We start from the raw sequence: 24639 nt of genomic DNA, 5'->3' as shown, positions 1-24639 counted from the left end.
GCAGCCTGGGGCCGCGACTGGTTTCTCCCTCTTGGCCAGAGAGAGGATGCGAGTTGGGTACTAAGGATGCCGTCTCCTCTGCGGGCAGAAGTAAGCAGGCTTGCCTTGCGGACATGCCCATTATAGCATGAGGGATTTCCTGAACCCGGGGCTCTCCAGCAGGGACGCAGATCTACCACGTGTGTAGCATCCACCTGGGATCCAGGCAGACAGGAAGCCCACTGTGCCGAGACGGCCGAGACCATGAAGGCTGGGGCCCCCTACAGGAAGGTGGAAGCCATCTCAGACCCACTGCAGCCCCTGGGTGATGCGTATGACATCTGCAAGGCCACTCTGCTCCAGGGTGTGGGTCCTTCACACCAGACTGCTCTCTGATGCCAGTAAATATTTAGGCAGCAAACGCCACACACCCACTCTCAGCTCACAACACCCTAAGATGTTTCTATTCGGGGACGTCAAGACTTTGTACAAATTTTATTTCATTGGGAAAGTAAGCATATGAAAAGTTCAACATTAGGAGGTCAGGAATATGGCTGCACCTGGGGAGAGGGGAAGGCCCTGCAGGGGCCTCTATGGGGCTGCTTCTGTCCACCTGGTGCCCTGGGTGCACTTGTGATTTTGCAGGCTCTGTTTTGATTCGTTGGTATTTCTGTACATAATGGTTCAATAAAAGGCTTATTGGATGTTTATAATAAACAACAGAAAATCACATTAAAATTAATAAACGCATGCATGACGGGGGTACCAGAACTAATTTCAGCTGGGTGCTACAATTCCAAGAGCATTTGAAACCACTGCCTCACGCAAAAGCCCAGGGAGAAGAGCACAGGCCACACAGATCCTGGCACGCTTCCTCTCACCAGCAACACAGGTGCAGAGTCAGGGCAACCAGCTCCACCCGAGTCTGCGGGCTCAGGCAAGTGAGTAAGCCCCTCCCTCCTGCCCCTATCCCTGAGCAGGGCTGACAGTTGTGTGGCCCCACAGCCTCAAGAGGTCAGGCAGGGCACTCTCAGGTGCTCGGCATAGCATAGCCACTCCCTGAGGCAGGACTATCCCTGTGAGCTCCCAGGAGCACCCACAAGCACTGGCTTGGCCTGGCAGGCAGAAGTGCCTAGAGCCTGCCATTGTCTTGAATCCACCCGTTTCATGACTGCCAGGGCGCTGCCACACCCAGGATCTGCCATTGGTCTCTCTGTTTTTAGTATCTGAACAGAGCTGGCCACAGACAACACCTAACCACAAAAACTCACACACAGAAGGATGAGGAGGAAGGAGAAGAGGGGGAGAGAGGGAGAAGGGGGAGAGAGGGAGAAGGGGAAGAGAGGAGGAAGAAACTTCACTCACAATGTGCTCAATATATACAAAAGTAAGGTGTCACATTAAAGTGAAATGACCCAACTCCTTCATAGCACAATGAATCTAACTTCTACACTGATGTGGCTCAAGTGTTCCACAAATATCTCCCAGTACTCCTCTTATATCTCTGTAGAAAGGTCAGGACTGAATTTCCCAGACACGCATACATGCCAATCAACTGTCAGTGTCCACTCTGTACATTAGTACAGATCGCCAGCTCTCATCGGTCGTGTGAACTAATCACTAATCACCAGTACAGCCAGCCCGCCACATCCTTGGGCTCCACATCCGTGTATTCAGCAACCCACAGGTCAAAAAATACTCAGAAAAAGAGCTGTCCCTGCACTGAACATGCATGGACTGTTTTTCATATCTTTATTCCCTAAGCAACACAGCACCAACTACCCCCACAGTATGCCACCATGGCAGGCTTGTAAGTGACAGAGATGGCATAAGGCTGACGGCAGAATGTGCAGAGGGGACACGTGATACCATGCCACTTCACCCCAGGGACTTGGGCATCTGCAGGAAGTCCTGGGACCAAACCACAGGTACTGAGGGTTGACTATACCTGAAATTAGGAGAAGCCAAAAAGGAAGCTGCTATATTAAGTAACAGAATTCTATCATCAACACAAAATAAGATACGAGACTTAGAAATAACAAAAATGTCAGGGTTTGAGGGACCCTGTAGGCAGCTTATCATGATGAAAGCTCGAAGAACCCAGGGCACCTTGGCTGACCATGTCTCCCAACTCCAAGAAAGCAGCTCTTAAGGAGGCACAGGACACAGTTCAGGCACCAAGGGAGGTCCAGGGAAGCAGACAGATAGAGACATTCAAAGGCCCGCAATGATGACATGGCCTCTGACTGCCACTGAGCAGTGAAGGGAGCAGGTGCCAGAGAACCTTCTGGAAGACGCTGCAAGGCCTGGGACTGCCGGGAAGGGGAGGCTTCTGCACTCTCGAGGAACACGCAACGCAGGGATAGCAACAGGCCAAGGCCAGCAGTGACCACAGCACCCAGTCACAGAGGAGAGCCAGGGCTCAGGGAGGCTGGAGCCCACGGGAGACCGAAGCCCACGGGAGACCTTGTGAGAACCTGTCTCAGCCAGACTGCAGGGAATCCCAACATCAACACACACAAAGCACCTCTCACTCTCCCTGCCCAGGAAGGCTCTGGGAGATTTAAGACTGGCCTCTTCCTCTGGGGAGGGCCTGACAGGTGGGCTCACAGCACACACCAAGGGCCTGGCACACCAGTGTCTGGCACATACCAAGGCCAAGCAGATCCACGGGTGGGCCAGAGCTGCTCTTCCTAGGCGATACCATCTGTCACCACCAGGTGGAGACCAGAGGGAGCCCTAGGCAGCAGGTATCTCACTGCACCTTCTTCTGCAACAGGGGAACACTCACCTGAGCACCCCACATGGCCCCTCAGGAGACACAGAAGAGGGCGCCAAGACCTTCAGTACCATGGCCAACGTAGCTACACCCCAGCACCCCCCGGGTCACAGCAAGGGCCCAGTGGGCCATACACAGCACCTGCCCCCTCCAGGGCCACCTGTTCCCCACCAGGGCCATGGCGAGGGCCCGGCAGGCCACACACAGGACCCATGATGCTGTCCTGCCACAGCAGCTGCAGGGCCACCCAGCAGGTTCTGGACTATGGGTACACAAAGATGTCTGCTTCTCAGAATTAGGAGGAGGATAAACTATACCAACTCAGTCATGGTCCTCAAAGTCAGGCAAGCCAGTACCCAAGGAGGGGCCGTGGCCCTCCCTGCTTAGCGCTGGAGTTGCTGTGCCTGTGCTCCTGGCTGAAGAGGCTGCCCAGACCTCAGCCATACCTGGCCTTCGAGGGGAGGGACCACACCTCACCACCACCACCTCCATACAGAGAGCTAGACACGGCATGGACAGTGAACGTGTGCTAACCATTGCTAAGCAGGCATGGTTGGGAGGTATTCCAGGAGTGTGGAGGGAAATTATGCACAAACTTCCTGGAGAAATCCTGTTACTGGTATTGCAGCACAGTTTACAGCTCTGGAAACATCACCTCACCTTCTGGACCTGTTTACCCACTGTTAAAATAACCAGAAGACCTAAGGTCACCAGCTCTAAAATGTTTCAAATTCAAAAAGAAAGCTGGGCATGCTGGTGTGCACCTGTGGTCCCAGCTACTCAGGAGGCTGAGGTAGGAGGATCACTTGAGCCTGGGAGGTCCAGGCTGCGGTGAGTCGTGATTGTACCACTGCACTCCAGCCTGGGCAATAGAGTGAAATTCCGTCTCTTTAAAAAAAGAAAAAAAAGAAAGAAGGTAAAAAGACCAAACAACTAGGACATGAACAACCAAGGCTCTTCTCATTACCACATTTTAAACAATAAATACAAGGAAAGTATTCAAGTTTGACAACAACCCAGGAAGAAGCCAGAAGAGAAACTTGTAGCCATGCTTTTCCAATTGCAGGTTTCCAGGGCTTCATTCCCAGAAAACCTTAGCCAATGGAGATGCAGTGCAAGGACAGAAGTGAGGACACCCCACGGAACATCAGAAGCAGCCCAATCTTGGACACGACCCCCACGCTGGCCAGCCATTCCCCTACCCGACGACACGCCTGGCCCCACACAGAGGCCAGGGGAGAACATGGTCCCTGTTCACTCCAACGCCAGACCCTCCTCCTGGGGCCCTGATCCCACCCTCTCTCTCTCAGCCCCAAGACCTCTCCGGCCCTCCCATGCCAGGCACTGCACTCTCCGTGAAGGACCATGCATGGTCTCCATCACAACTACACAGCTCTGCTGGGGTGGAATGAAAGTGGCCACACACAAGACACCAACACAGGGTGTGCTGCCCCACGGGACCTCACTTACAAAAACGTGGTAGCTGGACCTGGTCCCTGAGCCGAGGGGCCTTGCTGAGAGTCACTGAACCCTGGTTCCCTGGCCACTACCCTCTCCAGGTCTCCAACCCTACTTCCATGAGCGCCTGCATCCACTCTCCTTGGCCTTGGCCTCCTCATGTACCTGACTGCACAGGGCACAACCTCTCCTCCTTGCACCCTCTTTTTCCAGGTGAGACAACACAGGCCAGAAACTCAACATCACCCACAAGCTGCTACCTCCCAAACACCCACTCCAGCCAGACTCCCTCACGCTTCAAACTTGGACCTCTGATCACTCACTGATCTGCCCCAACCCCAACGGGCAATCCAACTTCACAGGCCCTCCCCTATCACCCGCTGGGCATCTGTCCCTGACCCTAACAGGCACCCCAACTTCACAGTCCCTCCCCTATCACCCACTGGGCATTTGCCCCCACCCCTAATGGGTACCCCAACTTCACAGCCCCTCCTTCAGCTCCTCTCCTATCACCTGCTGGGCATCTCCTACCACCCCTAATGGGCACCCCAGTGTAGCAGCACCAGAGTCGGTTCCTCTTTCAGTAAAGGCACCACCGGCCCAGGACTTCTGACTCCTCTCTTCCTCCCCCTCACAAACATGCCATGAGCATGTCCTGGCAGCTGTGTCCCCGCCTTCCACCCCAAGACCACGCCACTGACCTGGCACAGGTATTGTCTGGGCCAACCAGCACAAGCAACACACTTGGGGAAGGAGTCGTAGTCACAGGGACTCACTCATCACACACTACAATCTGTACAATGGTTCTCTTTCAGTCTTTCCATCATATGTGTGACCCCTGAGTGATACTCAATATCCAGGAAACAATCTACTTTTAGTTACTTTCCACAGTTCTACCATCCAAGGCAGTCCTCCCTCTCTCCACACCTGGACAACCTCTCAGGCAACCTCCTGACCTCATGCTGTCCCCATCACCCACTCCCCCTCCAGCAGTCAATGAGACAGTCATTGAACAGAATTAGAATATGTCACTTCTCTGCCCAAAGCCCTTCCCTGTGTACTTGGAATGGGATCCAAGTTCCTCACCACAGCCTCCTGGGCTCTGCGGGACGTGTGGCCTCCCCGCCCTGGCCTCCCCCTGCCCTCTGCTCCCAGCAGCCTTTCCATGCCAGGAAGTCTCATTGGTGGCTCCACTCCTCAGGTCTTTGTTCAGAGGGCTTCCTCACCTTCCTAAGGCACTGTCACCAACCACGGCCCAAGCAAAACTCAAGAGAGCTGGTATTTTCATGACTGTCACACTAGAGAAGGCAACTGTCATGGGAGGGCCGCAAGGCCTGCTGTACACCATAGGCACCCAGTGAATTTGTGCTGAGTCGACCACAACCACACCACATGGAAACAGGGCTGTGCCAATGCCCTCCTGTACCACACAGTTCTGCAATTAGGCTAAGTCCTGGAGCCCTCCCGGTGTCCCTGCCTGCTGCAATCTGCAACCTGCCTCCTCCAGTGCAGGTATGGGCCTGGAGACCCATGCTGACCCTGAGAACACACAGCTGAATTCTCGAGGGAGGTCATGGCCAGGGGCCCAAAGGTGTCTGCAGCCAACCCACACAAGTGACGCTCCTGAGGAGGAAGTCTGCAGCACAGGGATGGCTCAGTACGCAGGACAATCTGTACAATGGGTCTCTTTCAGCATTTCCATCACTCAAGGATTCCCTGAGTGAGGCTCAGTATCCAGTAAACAACCTATTTTTAATTTCCACAGTCACAGAACAAACATCTTGCACACTTTCCACTAACTCGCGACCAAGAAGCTCAGAGAGAACAGTGGTGGCTGTGTGTGCCCACAGGGGCAGTAGGGTGCAGCCAATCTTTCCAGGCTCCCCTCCCCTCCTCCCCAGACCCTCTTTCCACTCCCTCAGAGGTTCCCAACTCTAGCCATAAGGTGCAGATACGCTCATTGGAGCTGTTTGCATTCAACACAGTGACAGAGGAGCACACATTCGGCACAAAGCGTACTGCATTTTCTCCAAAGTGCTGACTTAAAACCCCTCCTGGCCAGGCACAGTGGCTCACACCTGTAATCTCAGCACTCTGGGAGGCTGAGGTAGGAGGATCACTTCGGCCCAGAAGGCAGAAGTTGCAGTGAGCCAAGATTGTACTACTGCACTCCAGCCTGAGTGACAATGGAAGACCCTGTCTTAAAACAAAAACAATAAAAACAACCTAATGGAGTACTGTGTGGGGCCCAAGAATGTGGATTTCTTGCCATTCCCAAGCGATCCCAGGGCTGACCTAGGGGGCTCTGGGTGACACAAGCCTGTGTTCCAGTTCCATGAGGGCTGATAACACTCCAGGCCTCCTGTGTATACAGCAGTGACACTGACCCCAGGGGGCACCCTGCGGACCAGGGACCAAGGTCGATTAAGGTCAATTTAATTGTCAATATTGAGGTCAATATGTGGCAAGATGCTACAGCATATTGTCAAGTAAAAAACAAAAGGCTAAAAGCAGCAAAAGTTTACATATGTATATCATACACGATGGAGAAAGAGACTGTGTGTGTGTGTGTGTGTGCACATGCGCGTGAACGTATAGGCAAGGACTGGGGGGACAGAAGAGCAGAGAGCGAGAATGAAGGAATGAATGAATGTGAAGGAACGTGGAAAAGCCGGCTCTGCACCAGGAAATAAAAACTGGTCATCTCAGTCAGGCATGGTGGCTCATGCCTGTAATCCCAGCACTTTGGGAGGCCAAGTCGGGCAGATCACAAGGTCAGGAGTTCGAGACCAGCCTGACCAACATGGTGAAACCTGTCTCTACTAAAAATACAAAAATTAGCCGGGCATGGTGGTACGCGCCTGTAATCCCCCCTACTCAGGAGGCTGAGGCAGGAGAATCACTTGAACCTGGGAGGTGGAGGTTGCAGTGAGCCAAAATCGTGCCACTGCACTCCAGCCTGGGCGACAGAGTAAGATGCCATCTCAAAAACCAAACAAACAAACAAACAAAGCAAAAAAACCCACTCGTCTCTGGATGGAACTGGAGGTGATTCTTTCTCCGCACTGTAACTTCTCCAGACATTCTGATTCTCTAGTGTAAAAAAAAAAAAAAAACCAATAAACGATTGCATACTGTGACCACACAAGTCACAATGGGGCTGACCAGGAAGGGACCATAGCACACACTGAATCACACAATCCCCAAAACAACTCTCCACCTCCTGTCCCTGCCCCCATAACCCACCCTTACCTGGACTCAGACTCCCAAAACTCACTTTCCTCCTAGTCCTCCCTCCAACTCCTCAGACCTTGGTCCTCCCTCTTCTGCTCCTCCCTGTTCTCCTGGGTAAACCTCACACCCCTTGGAAAGAGTCTTCCAGCAAGGCTGAGCCCCAGCACTCCTAGAACCTCCCGTATCCCCACTCATAAGGGTAAATAAAACATTTCCACTGCTTCATAAAGGGAAGGCAGGTGCCCCTCTCTCCCTTAGCATGCCTGTTTGGTCTGGAATGAGACAGCCCAGTGTCCACATTTTACAAGACACAGTCACGGTCTGATGGCCCCTAGACTGTCATCAGACCTCCAAACCTAACTCAAAGGCCTCTCACTGTGTGCAAACCAGCACAAGCTGCCTCTCCTTTCTCTGCGAGAGATGAGCGGTTCTAACTGCTCCTCCTTCCGTCTCCCTGTCAAGATGCCTGGGAAATGCTGCCCAGACTCTGCACTCTCTCACAGAGCGCCTATGCGCACACAGCCTGCCAGGCTTCATGGGCAATAAATCTGCTATCTTCCCCTCTGCATCCATGTGGGTAGGTCTGAGCTGATTTCTCCAGCACACCAAGACATACATCACATAGGGTCCCCCTTGGCCCCCACTTCTGTGTCCTGGCTGAAAATCACAGAGTACCCTGACCCCTCTGTGCCCCAACCACAGGTTTTCCCCACCAGGCTTCAACCCAATCCAGGGCCTTGAACATTTCCAGGCATGGAAGAAAGGATCTAGGTTTACTACAAAGAAAATGACCTTGGCCCTGAGCCAAATTCCTGAAACCTTCCTATAAACTGCATAACCCATCCCTCTTCCAAGAGACATACCTAGGCAGGACATCCCTTTTCCCTTACTGCCCATCTCGAGGACTGCTGCAGCCCACTCTATATGAAAGTTCCCCTAACAAAAGTTCTAGGCAGGGCCTGGCGCAGTGGCTCACACCTGTAATCTCAGCACTCAGGGAGACCAAGGCAGGAGGATCGCTTGAGCCCAAGAGTTCGACACTGGCTTGGGCAACACAGAGACCCTGTCTCTACAAAACAAAAACAAAAACAAAAAAAAAAACCCCAGAAAACTAAGCTGGGCATAGTGGCTCATGCCTGTAGTCCCAGCTACTTGGGAGGCTGAAGCAGGAGAATTAGTCAAGCCCAGGAGGTGGAGGCTGCAGTAAGCTGTGATTGCGCCACTGCACACCCTGTCTCCCCCCAATCCCCCACCAAAAAAACCGCCCTGGGCTCACCATGCATTTAGCACTTCTTTCTTTGGTATCCCAACTGGTCCCACCTGAGGACAGTGTGGGAAACTCCCTTGCCGCCACTTTTGGGGTAACTCCAGTTGTAAGCTTGGCAAAACACTACTCATGTCACTACTCCAACGTCCTCCCATTTCAGCCCCGCTCATGTGTACACAGCCCCAAATGCCTACCCACACTCCCACCACACCTTCATTTCACACCCTCCCTCATTCCCCACCATCTTCTCCAGACACCCGTCATCCCCTGGGGCCCCTTGCCATGCCCTCCAGGTCCTCTGTGGGCCCCATTCTCCCATCTAGGTTACCCTGCCCCCTCCAGCCCCCCCCCACCATTTTCCTCCAGGTCCCCACCATCCTCTCTAGATCCCACTGTCCCCTCCAGGTGCCACTGATCCCTCCAGGTCCCCACTGTCTCCATCCCCTCCAAGTGCTACCGTCCCCTCCAGATCCCCACTGTCCCCTCCAGGTCCCCAATGTCCCCATCTCCTCCAAGTGCCACCGTCCTCTCCAGGTCCCCACCGTCCTCACCAGGTCCCCACTTGTCCCCATCCCCTCCAGATCCCACCATCCCCTCCAGGTCCCCACTCTTCCCATCCCCTCCAGGTCCCAACTCTTTCCATCCACTACAGGTCCCACCGTCCCCTCCAGATCCCCACTGTCTCCATCCCCTCCAAGTGCCACCGTCCTCTCCAGGTCCCCACCGTCCCCTCCAGGACCCTACCATGTCCGCCAGATCCCACCATCCCAGGGCCCCCCAGCTCTCCCTCTGGGTCCCACCATCCCTGGGCGCCCCCGCACCACCGCACTCCCACCCCTAGAACCGCCTCTGTCTCCGCCCCTCTTCCAGCGCAGCCCGCATACTCCCCACCCCCCGGGGATGTGGGAAGGAGGACTCGGGGTGTCAGCCACAGCGCGCGGACTGAGCCGAGGGAGTACGCTACGGCTTGGGCCGGGCCCCAAACAGACCACCGTTGTCGCTCACCTGGGAAAAGCCAGACGTGACCCACAGGCGTTCGCTGCGCCTCTACCCCTCGGCGCCTGCGCAGTGAAGACCGCGGCGAGCCGCGCGCATGCGTGTAGGGCCGAAGCCCCAGGGGCTGGTCGGGCGGAAACGCGGCGCTCTCTGTCTTCTGGTTTCGAGGCTGGTCCTTACCGTTTCCGCTCCGGCGGAAGTGAGGAGGAGGGTCCTTCGACCCGTGCGGAGCTGGATGGACCGCGAGACGCTCGCCCTTGCTGACCGCCACTTCCGAGGCCTGGGGGGTGGTGTCCCCGGCGTCGGCCAGGCTCCGGGCCGGGTAGCCTTCGTCTCGGAGCCGGGCGCCTTCTCCTACGCCGACTTTGTGCGGGGCTTCCTCCTGCCCAACCTGCCCTGCGTGTTCTCCAGCGCCTTCACGCAGGGCTGGGGCAGCCGGCGGCGCTGGGTGACGCCCGCGGGGAGGCCCGACTTCGACCACCTGCTACGGACCTACGGTGGGGCGGCGGGCACAGACCCCGGGCGGGGAGGACAGGCCGGCGGGACCCAGGCCCAGGAGGCCTTTGCCTAGAGAGGGGCACCAGGGAGGGTGAGGGGGGCCAGGCGCGTGGCCCTGGAGAGTTCCTCTGCAGACGGTTTGGAGTGAGGACGGGGCCCAGGGAGATGGCATGGACCGTCCCTGACTTTCATTTCAGGAGACGTGGTTGTACCAGTTGCAAACTGTGGGGTCCAAGAATACAACTCGAACCCCAAAGAGCACATGCCTCTCAGAGACTACATCACCTACTGGAAAGAGTACATCGAGGGGGGCTACTCCTCTCCCAGGGGCTGTCTCTACCTCAAAGACTGGCACCTGTGCAGGTAATGGGGTTTGGGACGCACCGAGGCGCTGCCTTCCCTAGCGCTGCGGGAACCCAGAGGCCTTTCTGATGAAGGTGGCCCCTGGCTGCACAAAGAGGAGCTATTTTTCCCCATGAGGCACTTTAATCTGTTTAAAAGAAACTGGATTGTCTTCCGCATGGCTGCAAGTGTTCTTCTTTGGGAGATCAGTATGTTTTATTTATTTATTTATTTATTTTTTTGAGATAGATCCCCTCAGCCTCCCTAGTAGCCGGGATTACAGGCATGCACCTCCACGCCCGGCTATTTTTTTTTTTTTTAAGAGACTACGTTTCGCCATATTGCCCAGGCTGTTCTTGAACTCCTGAGCTCAAGTGATGCATCCACCTCAGCATCTCAAAGCACTGGGATTATAGGCATGATCAGTACTTTTTCATAAGCAGAACCATTGTGGTCAGACTGCCCCCACCCCACTCCCCCACCAGCAGCTGGCTCAGAGTAGGTGCTGGGGCTCTTTGGGGGCTGCAGCCATCTGAAAGCTCCACTGAAGCCAAGTGATCTCAGTTGCCCCACTCGTGCTGCCCTAGTCCTCGTGCCTCACGTGCTGTCGGTGGTGCCCTTGCGCCCTCCTCACAGGGACTTCCCGGTGGAGGACGTTTTCACCCTGCCTGTGTACTTCTCATCCGACTGGCTGAATGAGTTCTGGGACGCACTGGATGTGGATGACTACCGCTTTGTCTACGCAGGGCCTGCAGGCAGCTGGTGAGGCCACAGATGTGGAACCCAAAGGGACCTGGTGACGGAGCAGACCGGGAGGCTCAGGGTGGCAGGAGGGGTCTGCTTGGCACAGGCTTCACAGTGGGTGCCATTCCTTGAGACCAAGGGGCCACCCCTCCTTCAGTTGGACCAGGCCTCTGGGGTGCCAAACAAAGCCCATACCAGCCCCTACGGGCACGAACCAGGCGCTCTTGCTGCTGCAGGTCCCCGTTCCATGCTGACATCTTCCGCTCCTTCAGCTGGTCTGTCAATGTCTGTGGGAGGAAGAAGTGGCTCCTCTTCCCCCCAGGGCAGGAAGAGGCCCTGCGGGACCGCCATGGCAACCTGCCCTATGACGTGACCTCCCCAGCACTCTGCGATACGCACCTGCACCCGCGGAGCCAGCTTGCGGGCCCACCCTTGGAGATCACGCAGGAGGCGGGCGAGATGGTGTTTGTGCCCAGTGGCTGGCACCACCAGGTGCACAACCTGGTAATGTGCTGCTCTCCTGCCCTCTATCAGGGGCTTTCCTGCAGGAAGACGGCAGCACCACCTACCCACTCTCCCAGCCAGAGTGGGGCTGGAATGGGGTGGCTCATGGGTGAGGCTGACCCTTTCACAAGGTGGTGTCACTGAGGCCTAACCTCTGTTTCACCCCCTCCTGGTCCCTGGGTCTACTTGCTCTGGGTTCACTGGCTGAGGTGGTCCGAGCCCACCACCCACTTCCCTGCTGAGCAAGCCCTGCTGGGAGACAGGAAGGCCTTCTTGGCTGCAGAGGGCTGGACCCCACAGTGGGTTCCTGGTGCAGGAGATGTGGGCTAGTTGGGGGCACCTGCCATGGGCTCAGGCCTGCCTGTACTGTGCCCCTTCCAGGACGACACCATCTCCATCAACCACAACTGGGTCAATGGCTTCAACCTGGCTAACATGTGGCGCTTCCTGCAGCAGGAGCTATGTGCCGTGCAGGAAGAGGTCAGCGAGTGGAGGGACTCCATGCCTGACTGGCACCACCACTGCCAGGTAGAGCAGCTGCGTGTGGAGGCTATCAGTGCCAGGTCCCTGGGAGGCCTGCAGGCTCAGGGCGGGTGTGGCTGTCAGGCCGAGCTGTGGGTAGGTGCCGGCTGTGACTGTGGGACAGCCTGGGCTGAGCCCTGGGGGAGGCTTTCAGGCTGCATGGCTCAGATTCCTTTGGTCACTGCCCGGCTTCTCAGCGCCTCTGTCTTATTGGTCCCCTCTTCGTCCTTGGGGACTGGGCGCATGTTGGATCCTTTGCAACTTGGACTGTGTCCATGGTGTCATCTCACTGGCCTCTTCCCTCTGCCCAGGTCATCATGAGGTCCTGCTCGGGCATCAACTTTGAAGAGTTTTACCACTTCCTCAAGGTCATCGCTGAGAAGAGGCTCCTGGTCCTGAGGGAGGCGGCCGCTGAGGACGGTGCTGGGTTGGGCTTCGAACAGGCAGCCTTTGATGCTGGGCGCATCACAGAGGTGCTGGCCTCCTTGGTTGCACACCCCAGCTTCCAGAGAGTGGACACCAGCGCGTTCTCACTGCGTCCCAAAGAGCTGCTGCAGCAGCTGAGGGAGGCTGTTGATGCCGCTGTGGCCCCATAGCACCTGTCTTGAGGACAGAAGGACGGGTGGATGAGAGGCAGCCTCCTGCTCCAGGGCCCTTCCAGAAATAAAGACTGCCCTCCCTGTGACCTGGGGCCCATCCCTGTCGAGGCTCGTGGCCTGCCTGTCCATGGCCACTGCCTGGGTGCCTGTTTTCAGGTGAGGCCCAATGAGGTCAGGGACCCAAGAAGGGATGTGGCCCTTCTGACCTGCAGCAGGCCTGCTGGGAGCTTGGAGATGGTGCCATGACCTGGCTCTTTTGGGGGCCCTGCCTCCTTAGGCCAGGATGCCTGAGCTGACAGGAGTCTGTGTCTGATGTGCCTTCTCTGGAGGCTCCTCTCAGCCCGGTCCTCTCGTCTCAGGCCATTGGGCCACCCCTGGCTCTGCCCTGTGGGCTCAGGAAGAGGTTGGAGCAGCGCTGGGCAAGCTCACCAGGGCCTCCAGGCAGGACTGGGTTGGCCTCCATCACCTCCAGGTGATGGGCTGTGGAGCCAGTGGCCAGGGCCTTCCTCTGGGTACCCAGAGGGGAGGGCTGGGCTGGGCTGGCCTCCCCTCTGGGTACCCAGAGGGGAGGGCTGGGCTGGGCTGGCCTCTGCCACCTCCCTGCCTTTGGAGTAGCCTTCGCAGGGCCTGTGGGTACCTGGAGAGGCCATGGGTGTGGGGGTGGAATCCCATCTGCTGCTGAATCCTCATTTGGGCCTGAGGGGCTGTGCCTGCTGTGCACTCACAGCTGGGTCTTCGCAAGGATGCTGTTCTCAGGAGTGGTGGGTCTCCGGCCCCTCTTCACACTGGGCATGATGGAGGTGTGGGCGGACTCGTCCAGGCCGATCAAGGCACAGCGGTGAGCAGTGGAGGCCTGTCGTGGGGAATGGACTCTCGTGGGATCCTTCTGCAGAGGATGCCCCAGGCCTGAACTCCCTAGTGGATCCACAGTTTGTGGAGACTGGCACTCTGCCAGCCCTGTCCTTGACCCAGAGTGCAGCACTTTTTCAGTTGGCCCCTGGTTGGCTGCCCCACCCCAGGAGGGGAGGAGTCATCTGAATCCGCAGGGATGGCATGTGCCACGGCTGTGTGCATTGCCTGCCCATGGCATCCACTGGGGCTGCTGGCACTTGTATAGGATGGAAGCCCCTAAGAAGGGCCGGGGTTTCTGTCTGCTCTGTTCAATGAATCATGTGAAGTGCCTGCAAAAGCAGCTTTACACAGTAGGTGCTTCGTATGTGTCTGTCCAGTGAATGAGCTCCAGCCACCAATTTTCCAGGGACCTGTATGCTGGGCCCCCCTGCTAGCTCCCAGGGACCCCTGGTCTGCACGGAAATGCCCTGAGACATCATCCGGCCTCCTACAGATTGAGCTGGCACTGCCCAAACCACAGGTGGCAAAGGTGCTTTGTGGGGGAGGAGGGGGAGGTAGCAAATATGCGTGACTGCAGACTTGCCGGGACCAGGCCCAGGCTGAGTGTGGGCGTAGCACACCCTTTTAGCCCTTCCAGTAACCTCTGAGCTTGGGCCTCTTGGCACCTACCACACAGGCTGAGGCCAAGGGTTGGGGTATGTGCCCTAGGCACTGCCAGCAGCCAGCTGAGGTGCCTCTGCCTGAGCTGGGGCTCCCCTTTGAGCAGCAGGTCCAGCACCTGCAGGGGAGGGGCACCACCAGGTGGTGGGCACCAGGTGTCCTTCAGCTTCTCTCATGATGAGGGCAGCACTGAGGACCCCAGGGCAGCCCCCAATGCGAGCTGGCAGCTCAAGGTAGCACAGGTCGCAGCCCATTACCATCCAGGCTGCGTGCGTGGTCCTGCGCTCCTGAACTGTGTGTGAAGACCCTCGTGTTTCTGCAGTCAGGAGGCAGTGCACAGACACTCCCGAGAGCCCTGCTAGCCTCAGTCACTTTTTCTTAAAGCAAGCATTGAGAATCTCAGGCCGGGGCTGTTACAGGTGCAGCAAAGCAGCAAATGCTAGAAGCTCTGTGGGGGAGATAGAGCCCTCCGCAGGGCAACGGCTGAACTGCAGCTGGCATCGATGACTCCATACTCAAAGACCATGGACTCCTTTTGCCTACCTCCAGGTTGGCAAAACAAAACAAAAATGCTGACACCAGGGCCAGGTGGGTGGTGGGGCAGCCGCTGCGCAGAGTGTGGCTAGACAGCAGTTTGAAGTATCAGGCCGGATGCCCCTTTCCCAAGTATGCTGCCCTGGGATCCTGTCCAGGGTTGGGGAGGCATGTTGTCAGCACATGTGAGGGTCTTTGCAGAGTGAATCGCACCTCTGCAAGAAGCCTGAAAGGCTGCATCGCCCTGAGAACCAGCTGCCTGGAGTGCGAGGTGAGGAGCTGCAGATGTGTGGCAGTTAGGCCCTGCCCTTTGCGTGTCATCCCTATCAAGTGTGAGAAAGGACAGGCAGGCTGCAGCTAACTGGTGCTCCAGAGGAAAGGGGTCAGATAAACAATGCAGATGCTCGACCTAAGGCTACGTGTTTGCTGCACAAAGATGGATATACTTGCAAGTGTGGGGACAATGGCTGTGCACCCCACCATGCCTGGGTGAGGGCGTGCAGTGGCCGAGATTCCTTGGGGAGTGGGACCTGTGGGCCCCCACAGGAAGGCTGGAAAAGTCAGGCCCTGCTGTGTCTGCACAGACTCTAGCCTGGGAGGACACAGAGCAAGGGAGCATGATGGGGCCTATGGGTGCCTGCCCTGCCCTGAGCTTGCAATTGTGATTGGCTGGAATCCGTGGAGGCAGAGACAGGAGCCCCAAGTCAAGTCGTTGCTGGCTGTGGCGAAGCTAGGTTCTCTGCATCCAGAGGGCTGTGGCCTCCAGAGAAGGTGTCTCCCCCAGGGACCAAGACCATCCTCATGCTTGTGCCCTTCTGCCCACTGAGCCAGCAGAAGGGGCAACTCCTTGGCCAGCTACCCTGAAGCCCACATCCCAGGTGTAGGGCATCCCTGATAGCCACGTCCTACCCTTTGTTCATCCATGCTCCAGAGTGTCAGCCTCAGCCCTGTCCCCCATCCACCACTGTGGGTGGTTGTGGCAGGTAATGGTGCCAGCGTCCCACCCAACTGCAACTACCAGCTGCATCTTGGATCCCCAGGCAGACAGAAGGCAGGCCCTGGTTTCCAAGTCAGTGACTCCTTCCACTGGCATAGAAGGCTTCATTTCCAAGCCCTGGCTTCACAGGTTTCCCTCCCACCTGTCCAGGGAAGGGGAGAGGGGATGTGGGGTGGGGAAAGACATCATCCTCAGAGTTGCAGGGCTGATCCAGGAGACCCTGGCCTAGCCCAGGTGGTCAGTCATGTGGTCAATGCCAATGGCTACAACCTTGGGCCACTAGAGGAGCATGGACAGTCCTTTTCCCTAAGCCCTGGGCCTGAGCTTGGCCAAGGGTAGGGAGCAAGATGTCCAGTGTCCTGTGGTCTGTACCCCCAAACTCAGCAGCCCTGGAGGCAGGAACTCCAGGGACCTGGGCCTCTCTCTCCTGCCTGGGGGCTGACCCCAGAAGTCCCCTTCCACAGGCCCCAGTTACCCTCCCACTGCAGGCTCTGACCTACAGGAAAACAGCTGGAGCTGGGCTCCTACCCTGTTCCTCTGGGAGAGCCAGACCCTGTCCTGAAGCTAGAGGAAAATCCACGGGTAGAATCCTGCATAAGCACACCCCAAATAGACCCCACCTGGGGCCCCAGGCCCCAAACAGACCCTGCCTGGACCTCTGGCCCCGCCTAGGGAGCCGGAGGCCGGTGGATCCTGGCCTTCCTCTGTAGCCTGCCACCCCCTCCCCTGCAGGAAGGCACCAGAGTGTCCACCCCCGCGGCCCCACTCAGAGATGCGTGCCTGCTCCCATTGGAGGCCTTCGGCCCCAAGGCAGGGCCTGCCTGCTCCCTAGACCGGTCCCCTGGCCTCTGCCCCGTGTCGGGAATCGGGGTCTTGGATGTTACCTTCAAATCCGGCCAGCTTCCCGCCACAGCGAAGGAGAATCGGACGCCCCGTGCCAGGGACTTGCAGCAGGGACGTGGGCCAGGTCCTCACTGCCTTTGCTTCTGGGACCCTGTGAGGGCAGGAACCGGAGTCTTGCCCTCATGACTTTGGTTGGCGGCAGTGCCAGGTGGGAAGTTTCCGGTCGGGCACTGTGTGGGGGCGGGAGGGACAGGCGGGGAGGAGGCGGGATAGGGAGGGGAGGGGCGGGAGGGCAAGGTGGGGCGGGGATGGGAGGGGCAGGCAGGGCGGGCCGCGGGGGCCAGGATGACCCTGGGGCTTCCCTGGCTTCAGGTGCCTTCTGAGCAGAGCTGGGTCCGCTGCCCCCTGGTGGCAAGCACGGGCCCTGCAGCCCCAGCTAAGAAACCCAGTAACAAAACCCTTCCCTACCCTTGTGTCCCTGGGGTCCAGGTGTCTGAGGAAGGGGGGTTAGGGATTCCAAGTTTGAGGTGTAAATAAAAAAAATGACCACGGCAAGTCTCAATCATTTTAAGAGGTTTATTTTCCAAGGTTAAGGATGTGCCCAGAAAAGAATACAGAACCACAGGGAAAATTGTGGTCCATGGTTTTTCCAAGGAGAATCTGGGGACCTCAACATTTAAAGGGAAAAGGGTGGGTATTGGGGATTGAGGAAGAAATTTTGAAAAGGGTGTGAGTAAATAAGAGGCAAGTGGTTGCATCCTTTTGAGTCTTTGATCAGCGATTCAATGAATACACAATTTACATGTGGGGGGCGGGTAGAGAAATAGTCACTTACACATTTGTCTAGCTTGGTGAATCTGCATTTTTACATAAGATAAAATAAACATAGGGCAGAGGAAGCAATCAGATATGCATATATTTCAGGCAGAGGGATGACTTTGAGTTCTGTCCTTTGTTGCATACCTGTGAATATAAGCTATCAATGTACATTGTCAGGGTGAAATGAAACAACTGTTTTTGGGTAAAAATCTTGGGGCCCACAATTTGTGGGCAAATTGTGAGAGAGGTGCGATGCTTTTTTTTTTTTTAATCTTTGTAGCTATCTTATTTAGACACAAAATGGGAGGCAGGTTTATGTGACCCAGTTTCCAGATTGACTTTTCACTTTGGCTTATTTAGTTTAGGGTCTTGAGATTTACTTTCCTTTCATAGGGGCAAGAGGGCCCTGGGAAGATCAAGGCTAGCTTCCAGGTTCCACAGAATGGAGTCACTGAGGGTCAACTGTAGGATAAGAGAGTGTGGAAAGTAGATAAGTTCCTCTTCAGAGCTCGTCTTAGTTTAAAAATAAAATAATAGACACTAGAAATAATAGCTTCTTAGTCTAAAGCCCCCATCAACTATTAGTTCTTACACTTTAGCCCAGTTAGTTGCTTTGCCTTAAGCAAAGCATGTCCGGCATGTCCGGACAGGCCCTTGCAAGTCTTAGTTCATAGCTTATTCCCCTTCCTTATTTGGAAATGTTATTGCTTCTTTAAACCTTTCATAAGCAATTTTCTCTCCTTTGTTCTCCCTTGCACTTACCTATTTACGAAAGTTTCAGGTTGTTAGCAAATCAGGTTCAGTTTAAGATTGTGAGGTCCAGCTTCAGCCAATGGATGCAGGACACAGCAGAAAGATGACCCAAATGTGTAAGGGATAAATATGTCTGCTTTTCCTTTGTTCAAGTGTGCTCTCGTCATTGTTCCATCTGCAAGGAGCACCGTTACTTAGAGAAAGTAAAAATGGCCTTGCTGAGAGAATTAAGTTTATGTTCGAGTGCTATTTGTTTGTGGCACTGGGGAATAAGCATTTCTAACAGGATACTGGAATCTGAACAAGGCAGGGCATGCACCAGGAAAATAGAAAACCAGAAAGAGGTCTTGGGCAAGAGTGAAACCTCTCACACTCCTACCCACCACCCCCCAAACTTTACCCCCACTTTGCTCCACCCTCCATGTCACCACTGAAGGTCAGACCAAGTCAATGACTCAAACTCCACATTTTGTTGTTTGAAGAGGAAGCGCAGTGATGGCAGGGGCTCCAAGAAAACCCTGTGCAGGATCTCCTGCCTAGTTCAGATCCACCTCACACACACACTTGTCAATGAAAAGAGTTAAATTCTGTAAAATATTTGAAGAGATTTGTTCTGAGCCAAATATGAGTGTCCATGGCCCATGACACACCCCTCAGGAGACCCTGAGAACATGTGCCCAAAATGGTTGGAGCACAGCTTGGTTTTATACATTTGGGGAGATATGAGACATCAATCAAATGCATTTAACATATGCGTTAGTTTGGTCCAGAATGGCAGGACAACTTGAAGTGGGGCTTCCAGGCTCTAGGTAGATTTAGAAGTTTTCTGATTGGCAATTGGTTGAAAGAGTTATTATCAATAGAAAGGAATGTCTGGGTTATGATAAGAGGTTGAGGAGACCAAAGTTTGATCATGCAGATGAAGCCTCTAGGTAGCAGGCTTTGGAGAGAATAGATTGTAAATATTTCCTGTCAGGCATAAGGTCTGTGCTAATGTTAATGCTGGAAGGTATAATGAGGCATGTCTGACCCTCACTTCCCATCATTGCCAGAACCAGTCTTTCTGGTTAACTTTGGAATGCCCTGGCACAGAAGTCCATTCAGATGGTTGGGGGACAGTTGGGGGCTTAGAGTTGTTAGATATGAGTTCTAAATTTCTTTTCAAAGAATATGTCAGTATGTTCAATTCTTTGCCTTCTACTTTTAAACTTAACTTTCTTGTAAAGCAACCTTTTTCAATTACCTATTCCACCCTGACTCATTCTGATCACCTGCTCCATCCTACATTCCAATCACCACTCCACCCTAACTCATTCCAATTACCTGCTACCTACTCTGCCCTGACTCCTGCCAAAGCACTCATCCCGTCATTCTCTTTAAATTAGCTAATTGGAATTAGTTTAGCCTGTGTGGTCTAACCCTAGCCAATAGGGAAAAGACACAGCAGCAGGGCCTACGTGCATTAGGGATAAGAACCCCTTCCCCTCCCTTGTCCACGTGTGCACTCACCATTGTTCCATCTGTAAGGGCACACCCTTCTATATAGAAGTAACTTGCCTTGCTGAGAATTAAAAAGAAAATTTTGTATTTGAGTGCTATTTCTTTTGCTGCACTGAAACTTTATATATAACAATTTGGGGGCTTGTCTAGGATTACATCCCCCTTTGGGGACAGTCTCTGTTTCTCTCTCATGAGGAAGTGCACCCTGCCCTATTGTAGCGGCCTCGGGGGTGAGAAATCAAGACCCACCCAGTGCAAGGAATAACTTGAGCTCTCAGCAGCGTGAAGAAGAAGAAGAAAGAAGAAGAAGAAGAAAGAAGAAGAAGAAGAAAGAAGAAAGAAGAAGAAGAAGAAAAAAACCGGCCAGCAACCTAGCTTAAAGGATCCTCACTCTGTGCACTGACCAAGGAAAGAGAAGCTGCGGGAGCTGGTGAAGTTCTTCCTTGGTGGTCAAATTCTGGTGGGCTAAATGTGTGTGTGCGTGAATGATCACAAACAACACTGCTTGTGGTGTTGTTCGTGTGGATGGTGACAAGTCCTGCTGGACAGAGTGAGTGGGTCCTCTCTGTGGTTCCATAGCTACATGGCTTAGGTGGATCCTGCCGTAGGATTTGCACTGGCATGCCAACACTAAAAAGGGCCTGATTCATACCTTGGGGGAACAGCCAGAGAGGACAGCATGAGTGGGAAGTGTGCAAAGGACTTTCAGAGGGGGAAAGGGGAGAAACAGGTCAACCTTCCAGGACAGGCAAGACACTCCCTGGTTTGAGGGATTGAGCCTTCTAGGACAGGCAAGACACCCCCTGGTTTGAGGGGTTGAGCCTTCCAGGACAAGCAAGGCAAGATGCCCCCTGTTTGAGTGGTTGAGTCTTCCAGGACAGGCAAGACACCCCATGGTATGAGGGGTCGAGCCTTCCGGGACAGGCAAGGTGAGACACCCCTGGTTTGAGGGGTTGAGCCTTCCGGGACAGGCAAGGTGAGACATCCCTGGTGTTGAGGGGTTGGGCCTTCAGCTAATTTCAAGGGTTGAACCTGAAACACACCCCTCCCCCAGCCTTTCCTTTCTTCTTGGGGGAAGAAAGAGTAGCTCCATTCTCGTAGGTCCCTACCCTATGGGAAGAGAGAAAGAGACAGAGAGACAGAGAGACAGAGACAGAGGAGAGAAAGACAGGAGAGAGGAGAGAAGAAGAGAGACAGAGGGGAGAGAGAGACAGATAAGAGAGAAGAGAGAGACAGAGAGGGACTCAGAAAGAGAAAGTCATAGAGAAAAAGAGATAAAAAGAAAGAGAAAAATAGTAGTAAAGAAAAAAACAGTGTACCCTATTCCTTCAAAAGCCAGGGTAAATTTAAAACCTATAGTTGATAATTGGAGGTCTTCTTCATGACCCTGTAACACTCCAATACCACCTTATTGTCAGTGCAAACAAGGGCGTAGCCCGAAAGCACTAAGGCCACCGACAACCTGTAGCTTTCCTATAAAAAATCCTTAACCCAGTAACCTGCAGATGGCCCAAATGCATTCAATCGTCTAACAGAAAAAATTAGAAAAATAACTCTTTGAGGAAACCTCATTGTGAGCACACCTCACCACTTCAGAACTATCCTAAGTCAAAAAAAAAAAAAAAAAAAAAAAAAAAAAAAAAAAAAAAAGCAAAAAAGCTAGCTTACTAACTCAAAAATCTTAGAGTATTGGGGCTATTCTGTTAGGAAAAGATGATTTATCATTAACCACTGAAAATTCCCTTAACCCAAGAGGTTTCCTAACAGGGGATTTAAATCCTAATTACCCTACAAAGGTCTGACCAGACCTAGGAGGAAGTCCCTTCAAAACATGACATAGATGGTTCCTCCCAGGTGATTGAAGGAAAAAGACACAATAGGCATTCAGTAAGTGATAGGGAAACTCTTGTAAGAGCAGAGTTAGGAAAACTGCCTAATAATTGAGCTGTTTGAACTCAGTCAAGCCTTAAAGTACTTACAAAACCAGGAGAACCATCTATACCAATTCTAAGTTAATTTGGACTAAACAGGGTCTTATTAATAGCAAAGAATAATTGAAATTCCAAACTTAGAAGGTTTTCAACAAAAGTAAAATTTGCTAAAAGTTAACAGTTTAACATGTATCATCCTCACTTCTAATCTCGCGGCCTTAGACAGTCCAGTACACAGACATGAAGGAAGTTCACTTTGAAAAAGAATGGTTATCATCTTTAGGGGGGAAAAAAAAGGCAAGGGGGAGAATTTATGTAAAAAGAATGTTATATGGTAAATTCTTGTCCTAAAAGAACTGGTTGTTTAAAAAAAAAAAAAAAAAGAATGTTTGTGACAAGTCAGAAAATTGAGGCATGTCGAATAATTATCTGTGAAAGTTGTGGGGAAAGAAAAAGGTTGTAAAACGAAATTTATGCAAGAAATGTTGTATAATTTAAAAGTAATTAGGCCTCCTAAATGTAAAACCATTGAAGAAACAGTTTATGTGCAAGGTGTGTAAGGAAAGTAAAATATACTTTTGGTAAAAAGATTATAAGGGGCCGGGCGCGGTGGCTCAAGCCTGTAATCCCAGCACTTTGGGAGGCCGAGACGGGCGGATCACGAGGTCAGGAGATCGAAACCATCCTGGCTAACACGGTGAAACCCCGTCTCTATTAAGAAATACAAAAAACTAGCCGGGCGAGGTGGCGGGCGCCTGTAGTCCCAGCTACTCGGGAGGCTGAGGCCGGAGAATGGCGTGAACCCGGGAGGCGGAGCTTGCAGTGAGCTGAGATCCGGCCACTGCACTCCAGCCTGGGAGACAGAGCGAGACTCCGTCTCAAAAAAAAAAAAAAAAAAAAAAAAAAAGATTATAAGGAGGCATAAGAATGTGAATTTTTACCTACACTAAAAGGTCTAAAAATATATATATATTGTTTTAAAGGTTTAAGCAAGTTTTAAAACATTAATTGTAAGGAAATTCTGTGTGTAAACATATTAGCTAAAGTTAAACAGGTATCCAGTTTTTCTGTAAACTGGACATTAAAATAAAAGCACAACAGGTTTTTCTTAAAGCACTAAACTGCTCTTTAACAACAATTATAAAAGGTTAAAAAGAGTCTATAAAAATCTTACCTTGTGGTCAGACATTAAAAATTGGATCAATATGTCTACAAGGTTTTATTAAAATTAAGTTTAACATTAATAACAAGCTAAATTTCACCTTTATATTAGTGTACCTGGTATAAAAATCATACAGGAAGCATTGTTAAATATAAAATGGTGTTTGACTTTTTTGGTCTATAAACTAATAAAAATAGGTGCTAAAGGAAATTTCTCAGAAGACACCAAAGACTGTAAGATCCACTGTTGATGTCCCCACATTTAAAACAAAAGGTCAATTTCTTAGAAATTATATACATGGTTTATCTTCCACTTTCCTTTCCCTCAAAAACTAAAAGTCTTTTAGCACAGGTACCACCCCTAGAATTTCCGGTAAACCACCATGAGCCTGAAGATCATGTACTCATCAAAGAGTGGAAAGAAGGAAAACTCTAGACAGCCTGGGAAGGACCTTGTGCTGCTAACCACCAAGACTGCTGTTCATTCAGAAAAAAGGAATGGACTCATCACACCCTGAGTCAAGAAAGCACCACCCCCTCCAGAATCGTGGGCCATAGTCCCAGGGGAAAACCTTACCAAACTAAAGCTAAGAAAAATTTAGCTCTTTCATCTATTCTATTACTCTTTCTTCTTTCCTCATTCTATTGCTGGCCATCTAGTTTTAACATAACCAAGTCAATTTCACCTCAAACTATGGCATTTAATGCTTGCCTTGTACCCTGTGGGGACTTACCAAGTCAAAAACAGCTCGCTACCTCAAAAAAGTACCTCTGTCCCTCCTGACTCTCCTCAGACTGGACATTAGTAAATTGGGACCATTTAATCCAGGGAGATTTCAATAAAGACCCCAGTGTCAACCAGGAGTCTTGCCCCCTGATGTAGAGCTTTTATGCCGTAGTTGGTCCAACATTCTGTAAATCACTAAAAGAGCAAGGATAGACTGTCCCAACCAGTTTTTGTAATTTCCTAAAACCATACATTCATTTTACTAAAGGGATAGCCCCCTCCTGTCAGCTAAACCAGTGCAACCCTATACAGGTTATTATTTTGAGCCCCCAAAGTTCTCCCCCTTTACTAAGCAGGTTCCTTCTTTTTTTTTTGAGATAGAGTTTCACTCTTGTTGCCCAGGCTGTAGTGCAGTGACTTGAACTCGACTCATTGCAACCTCCGCCTCCTGGGTTCAAGCAATTCTCCTGCCTCAGCCTCCCAAGTAGCTGGGATTACAGGCATGTGCCATCACACCCAGCTAATTTTGTATTTTTCATAGAGGCAGGATCTCACCATGTTGGCCAGGCTGGTCTCGAACTCCTGACCTCAGATGATCTGCCCACCTCAGCCCAAAATGTTGGGATTACAGGCGTGAGCCACTGTGCCTGGCCTCAGGTTCCCTTCTTTAAGCCAGTTTTATAGTATGGGGGCTGAGGTTTCAGGGACAGACCCTAATGGATTCTTTGAAATCCATTTCTTTGATCCCCCACCTCCTGAACCTGCCTCTAAACCTTTTTCCAAAACCTCTCACAATGGAACCATTGTTCCTTCTCCATATAACGACAAGACCAAGATAGCTATGGTAGAAGTTAAAGACTTAAAACAAACTTTGGCAATTGAGACAGGATACCAAAATGTGAATGCCACTGAATCAAATATTCTGTCCACACGTTAAACA

At 52.7% G+C, this 24639-nt stretch overlaps 2 protein-coding genes across 33 annotated transcripts in view; one reads left to right on the top strand and one right to left on the bottom strand.

Annotated features, from left to right (window-relative positions):
• SNAP47 (synaptosome associated protein 47) overlaps positions 1 to 17014 on the bottom strand; it is a 52107-nt gene extending 35093 nt beyond the window's left edge. For 9 of the 20 annotated variants that reach the window (XR_012433811.1, XR_012433807.1, XR_012433810.1 and 6 more), the window contains exons 1-2: positions 9723 to 9793; positions 7243 to 7309 (exon numbers count right to left, since the gene is read on the bottom strand). Coding sequence is in view for 1 of the 20 variants with exons in the window: in XM_074038100.1 (XP_073894201.1) it covers positions 7243 to 7309; positions 8727 to 8733 (74 nt within the window). In the remaining 19 variants the exon portion in view is untranslated. Of the gene's footprint in view, positions 1 to 7242; positions 7310 to 8726; positions 8749 to 9722; positions 9794 to 9893; positions 10134 to 16849 lie in introns of those variants that run through there. The other 11 variants (XR_012433812.1, XR_012433808.1, XM_045398132.2 and 8 more) reach the window with 4 other exon arrangements.
• JMJD4 (jumonji domain containing 4) lies at positions 9915 to 14127 on the top strand. Of its 13 annotated transcripts, none has more exons than XM_074038036.1 (6): positions 9915 to 10210; positions 10409 to 10574; positions 11190 to 11315; positions 11570 to 11801; positions 12255 to 12419; positions 12635 to 14127. In XM_074038036.1, exons 1-6 carry the CDS (start codon positions 9949 to 9951, stop codon positions 12917 to 12919), a joined length of 1236 nt encoding a protein of 411 aa, XP_073894137.1. In that variant the 5' UTR covers positions 9915 to 9948; the 3' UTR covers positions 12920 to 14127. The 13 variants fall into 13 exon arrangements, 12 of the variants coding, with proteins under 12 accessions (XP_073894137.1, XP_073894145.1, XP_073894141.1 ...); XM_074038044.1 differs by having other exon boundaries at positions 12183 to 12281; XM_074038040.1 differs by having other exon boundaries at positions 12183 to 12329.
• Positions 17015 to 24639: the final 7625 nt, after the last annotated feature.

Source organism: Macaca fascicularis, chromosome 1 (genome assembly GCF_037993035.2).
Source record: "Macaca fascicularis isolate 582-1 chromosome 1, T2T-MFA8v1.1".
In the NCBI taxonomy this organism is placed as follows: domain Eukaryota; kingdom Metazoa; phylum Chordata; class Mammalia; order Primates; family Cercopithecidae; genus Macaca; species Macaca fascicularis.
Note: the sequence above shows the minus strand (reverse complement) of the source record. Positions and strands in the feature narration are given on the sequence as shown.

Bases quoted from the DNA above. Each gene is read 5' to 3' on its own strand.
- JMJD4 (XM_005541047.5), top strand. From the start codon at position 9,949: ATGGACCGCGAGACGCTCGCCCTTGCTGACCGCCACTTCCGAGGCCTG. The intron at 10,575-11,189 runs GTAATGGGGTTT...CCCTCCTCACAG, and splicing joins AAAGACTGGCACCTGTGCAG to GGACTTCCCGGTGGAGGACG. The intron at 11,316-11,533 runs GTGAGGCCACAG...TTGCTGCTGCAG, and splicing joins GCAGGGCCTGCAGGCAGCTG to GTCCCCGTTCCATGCTGACA.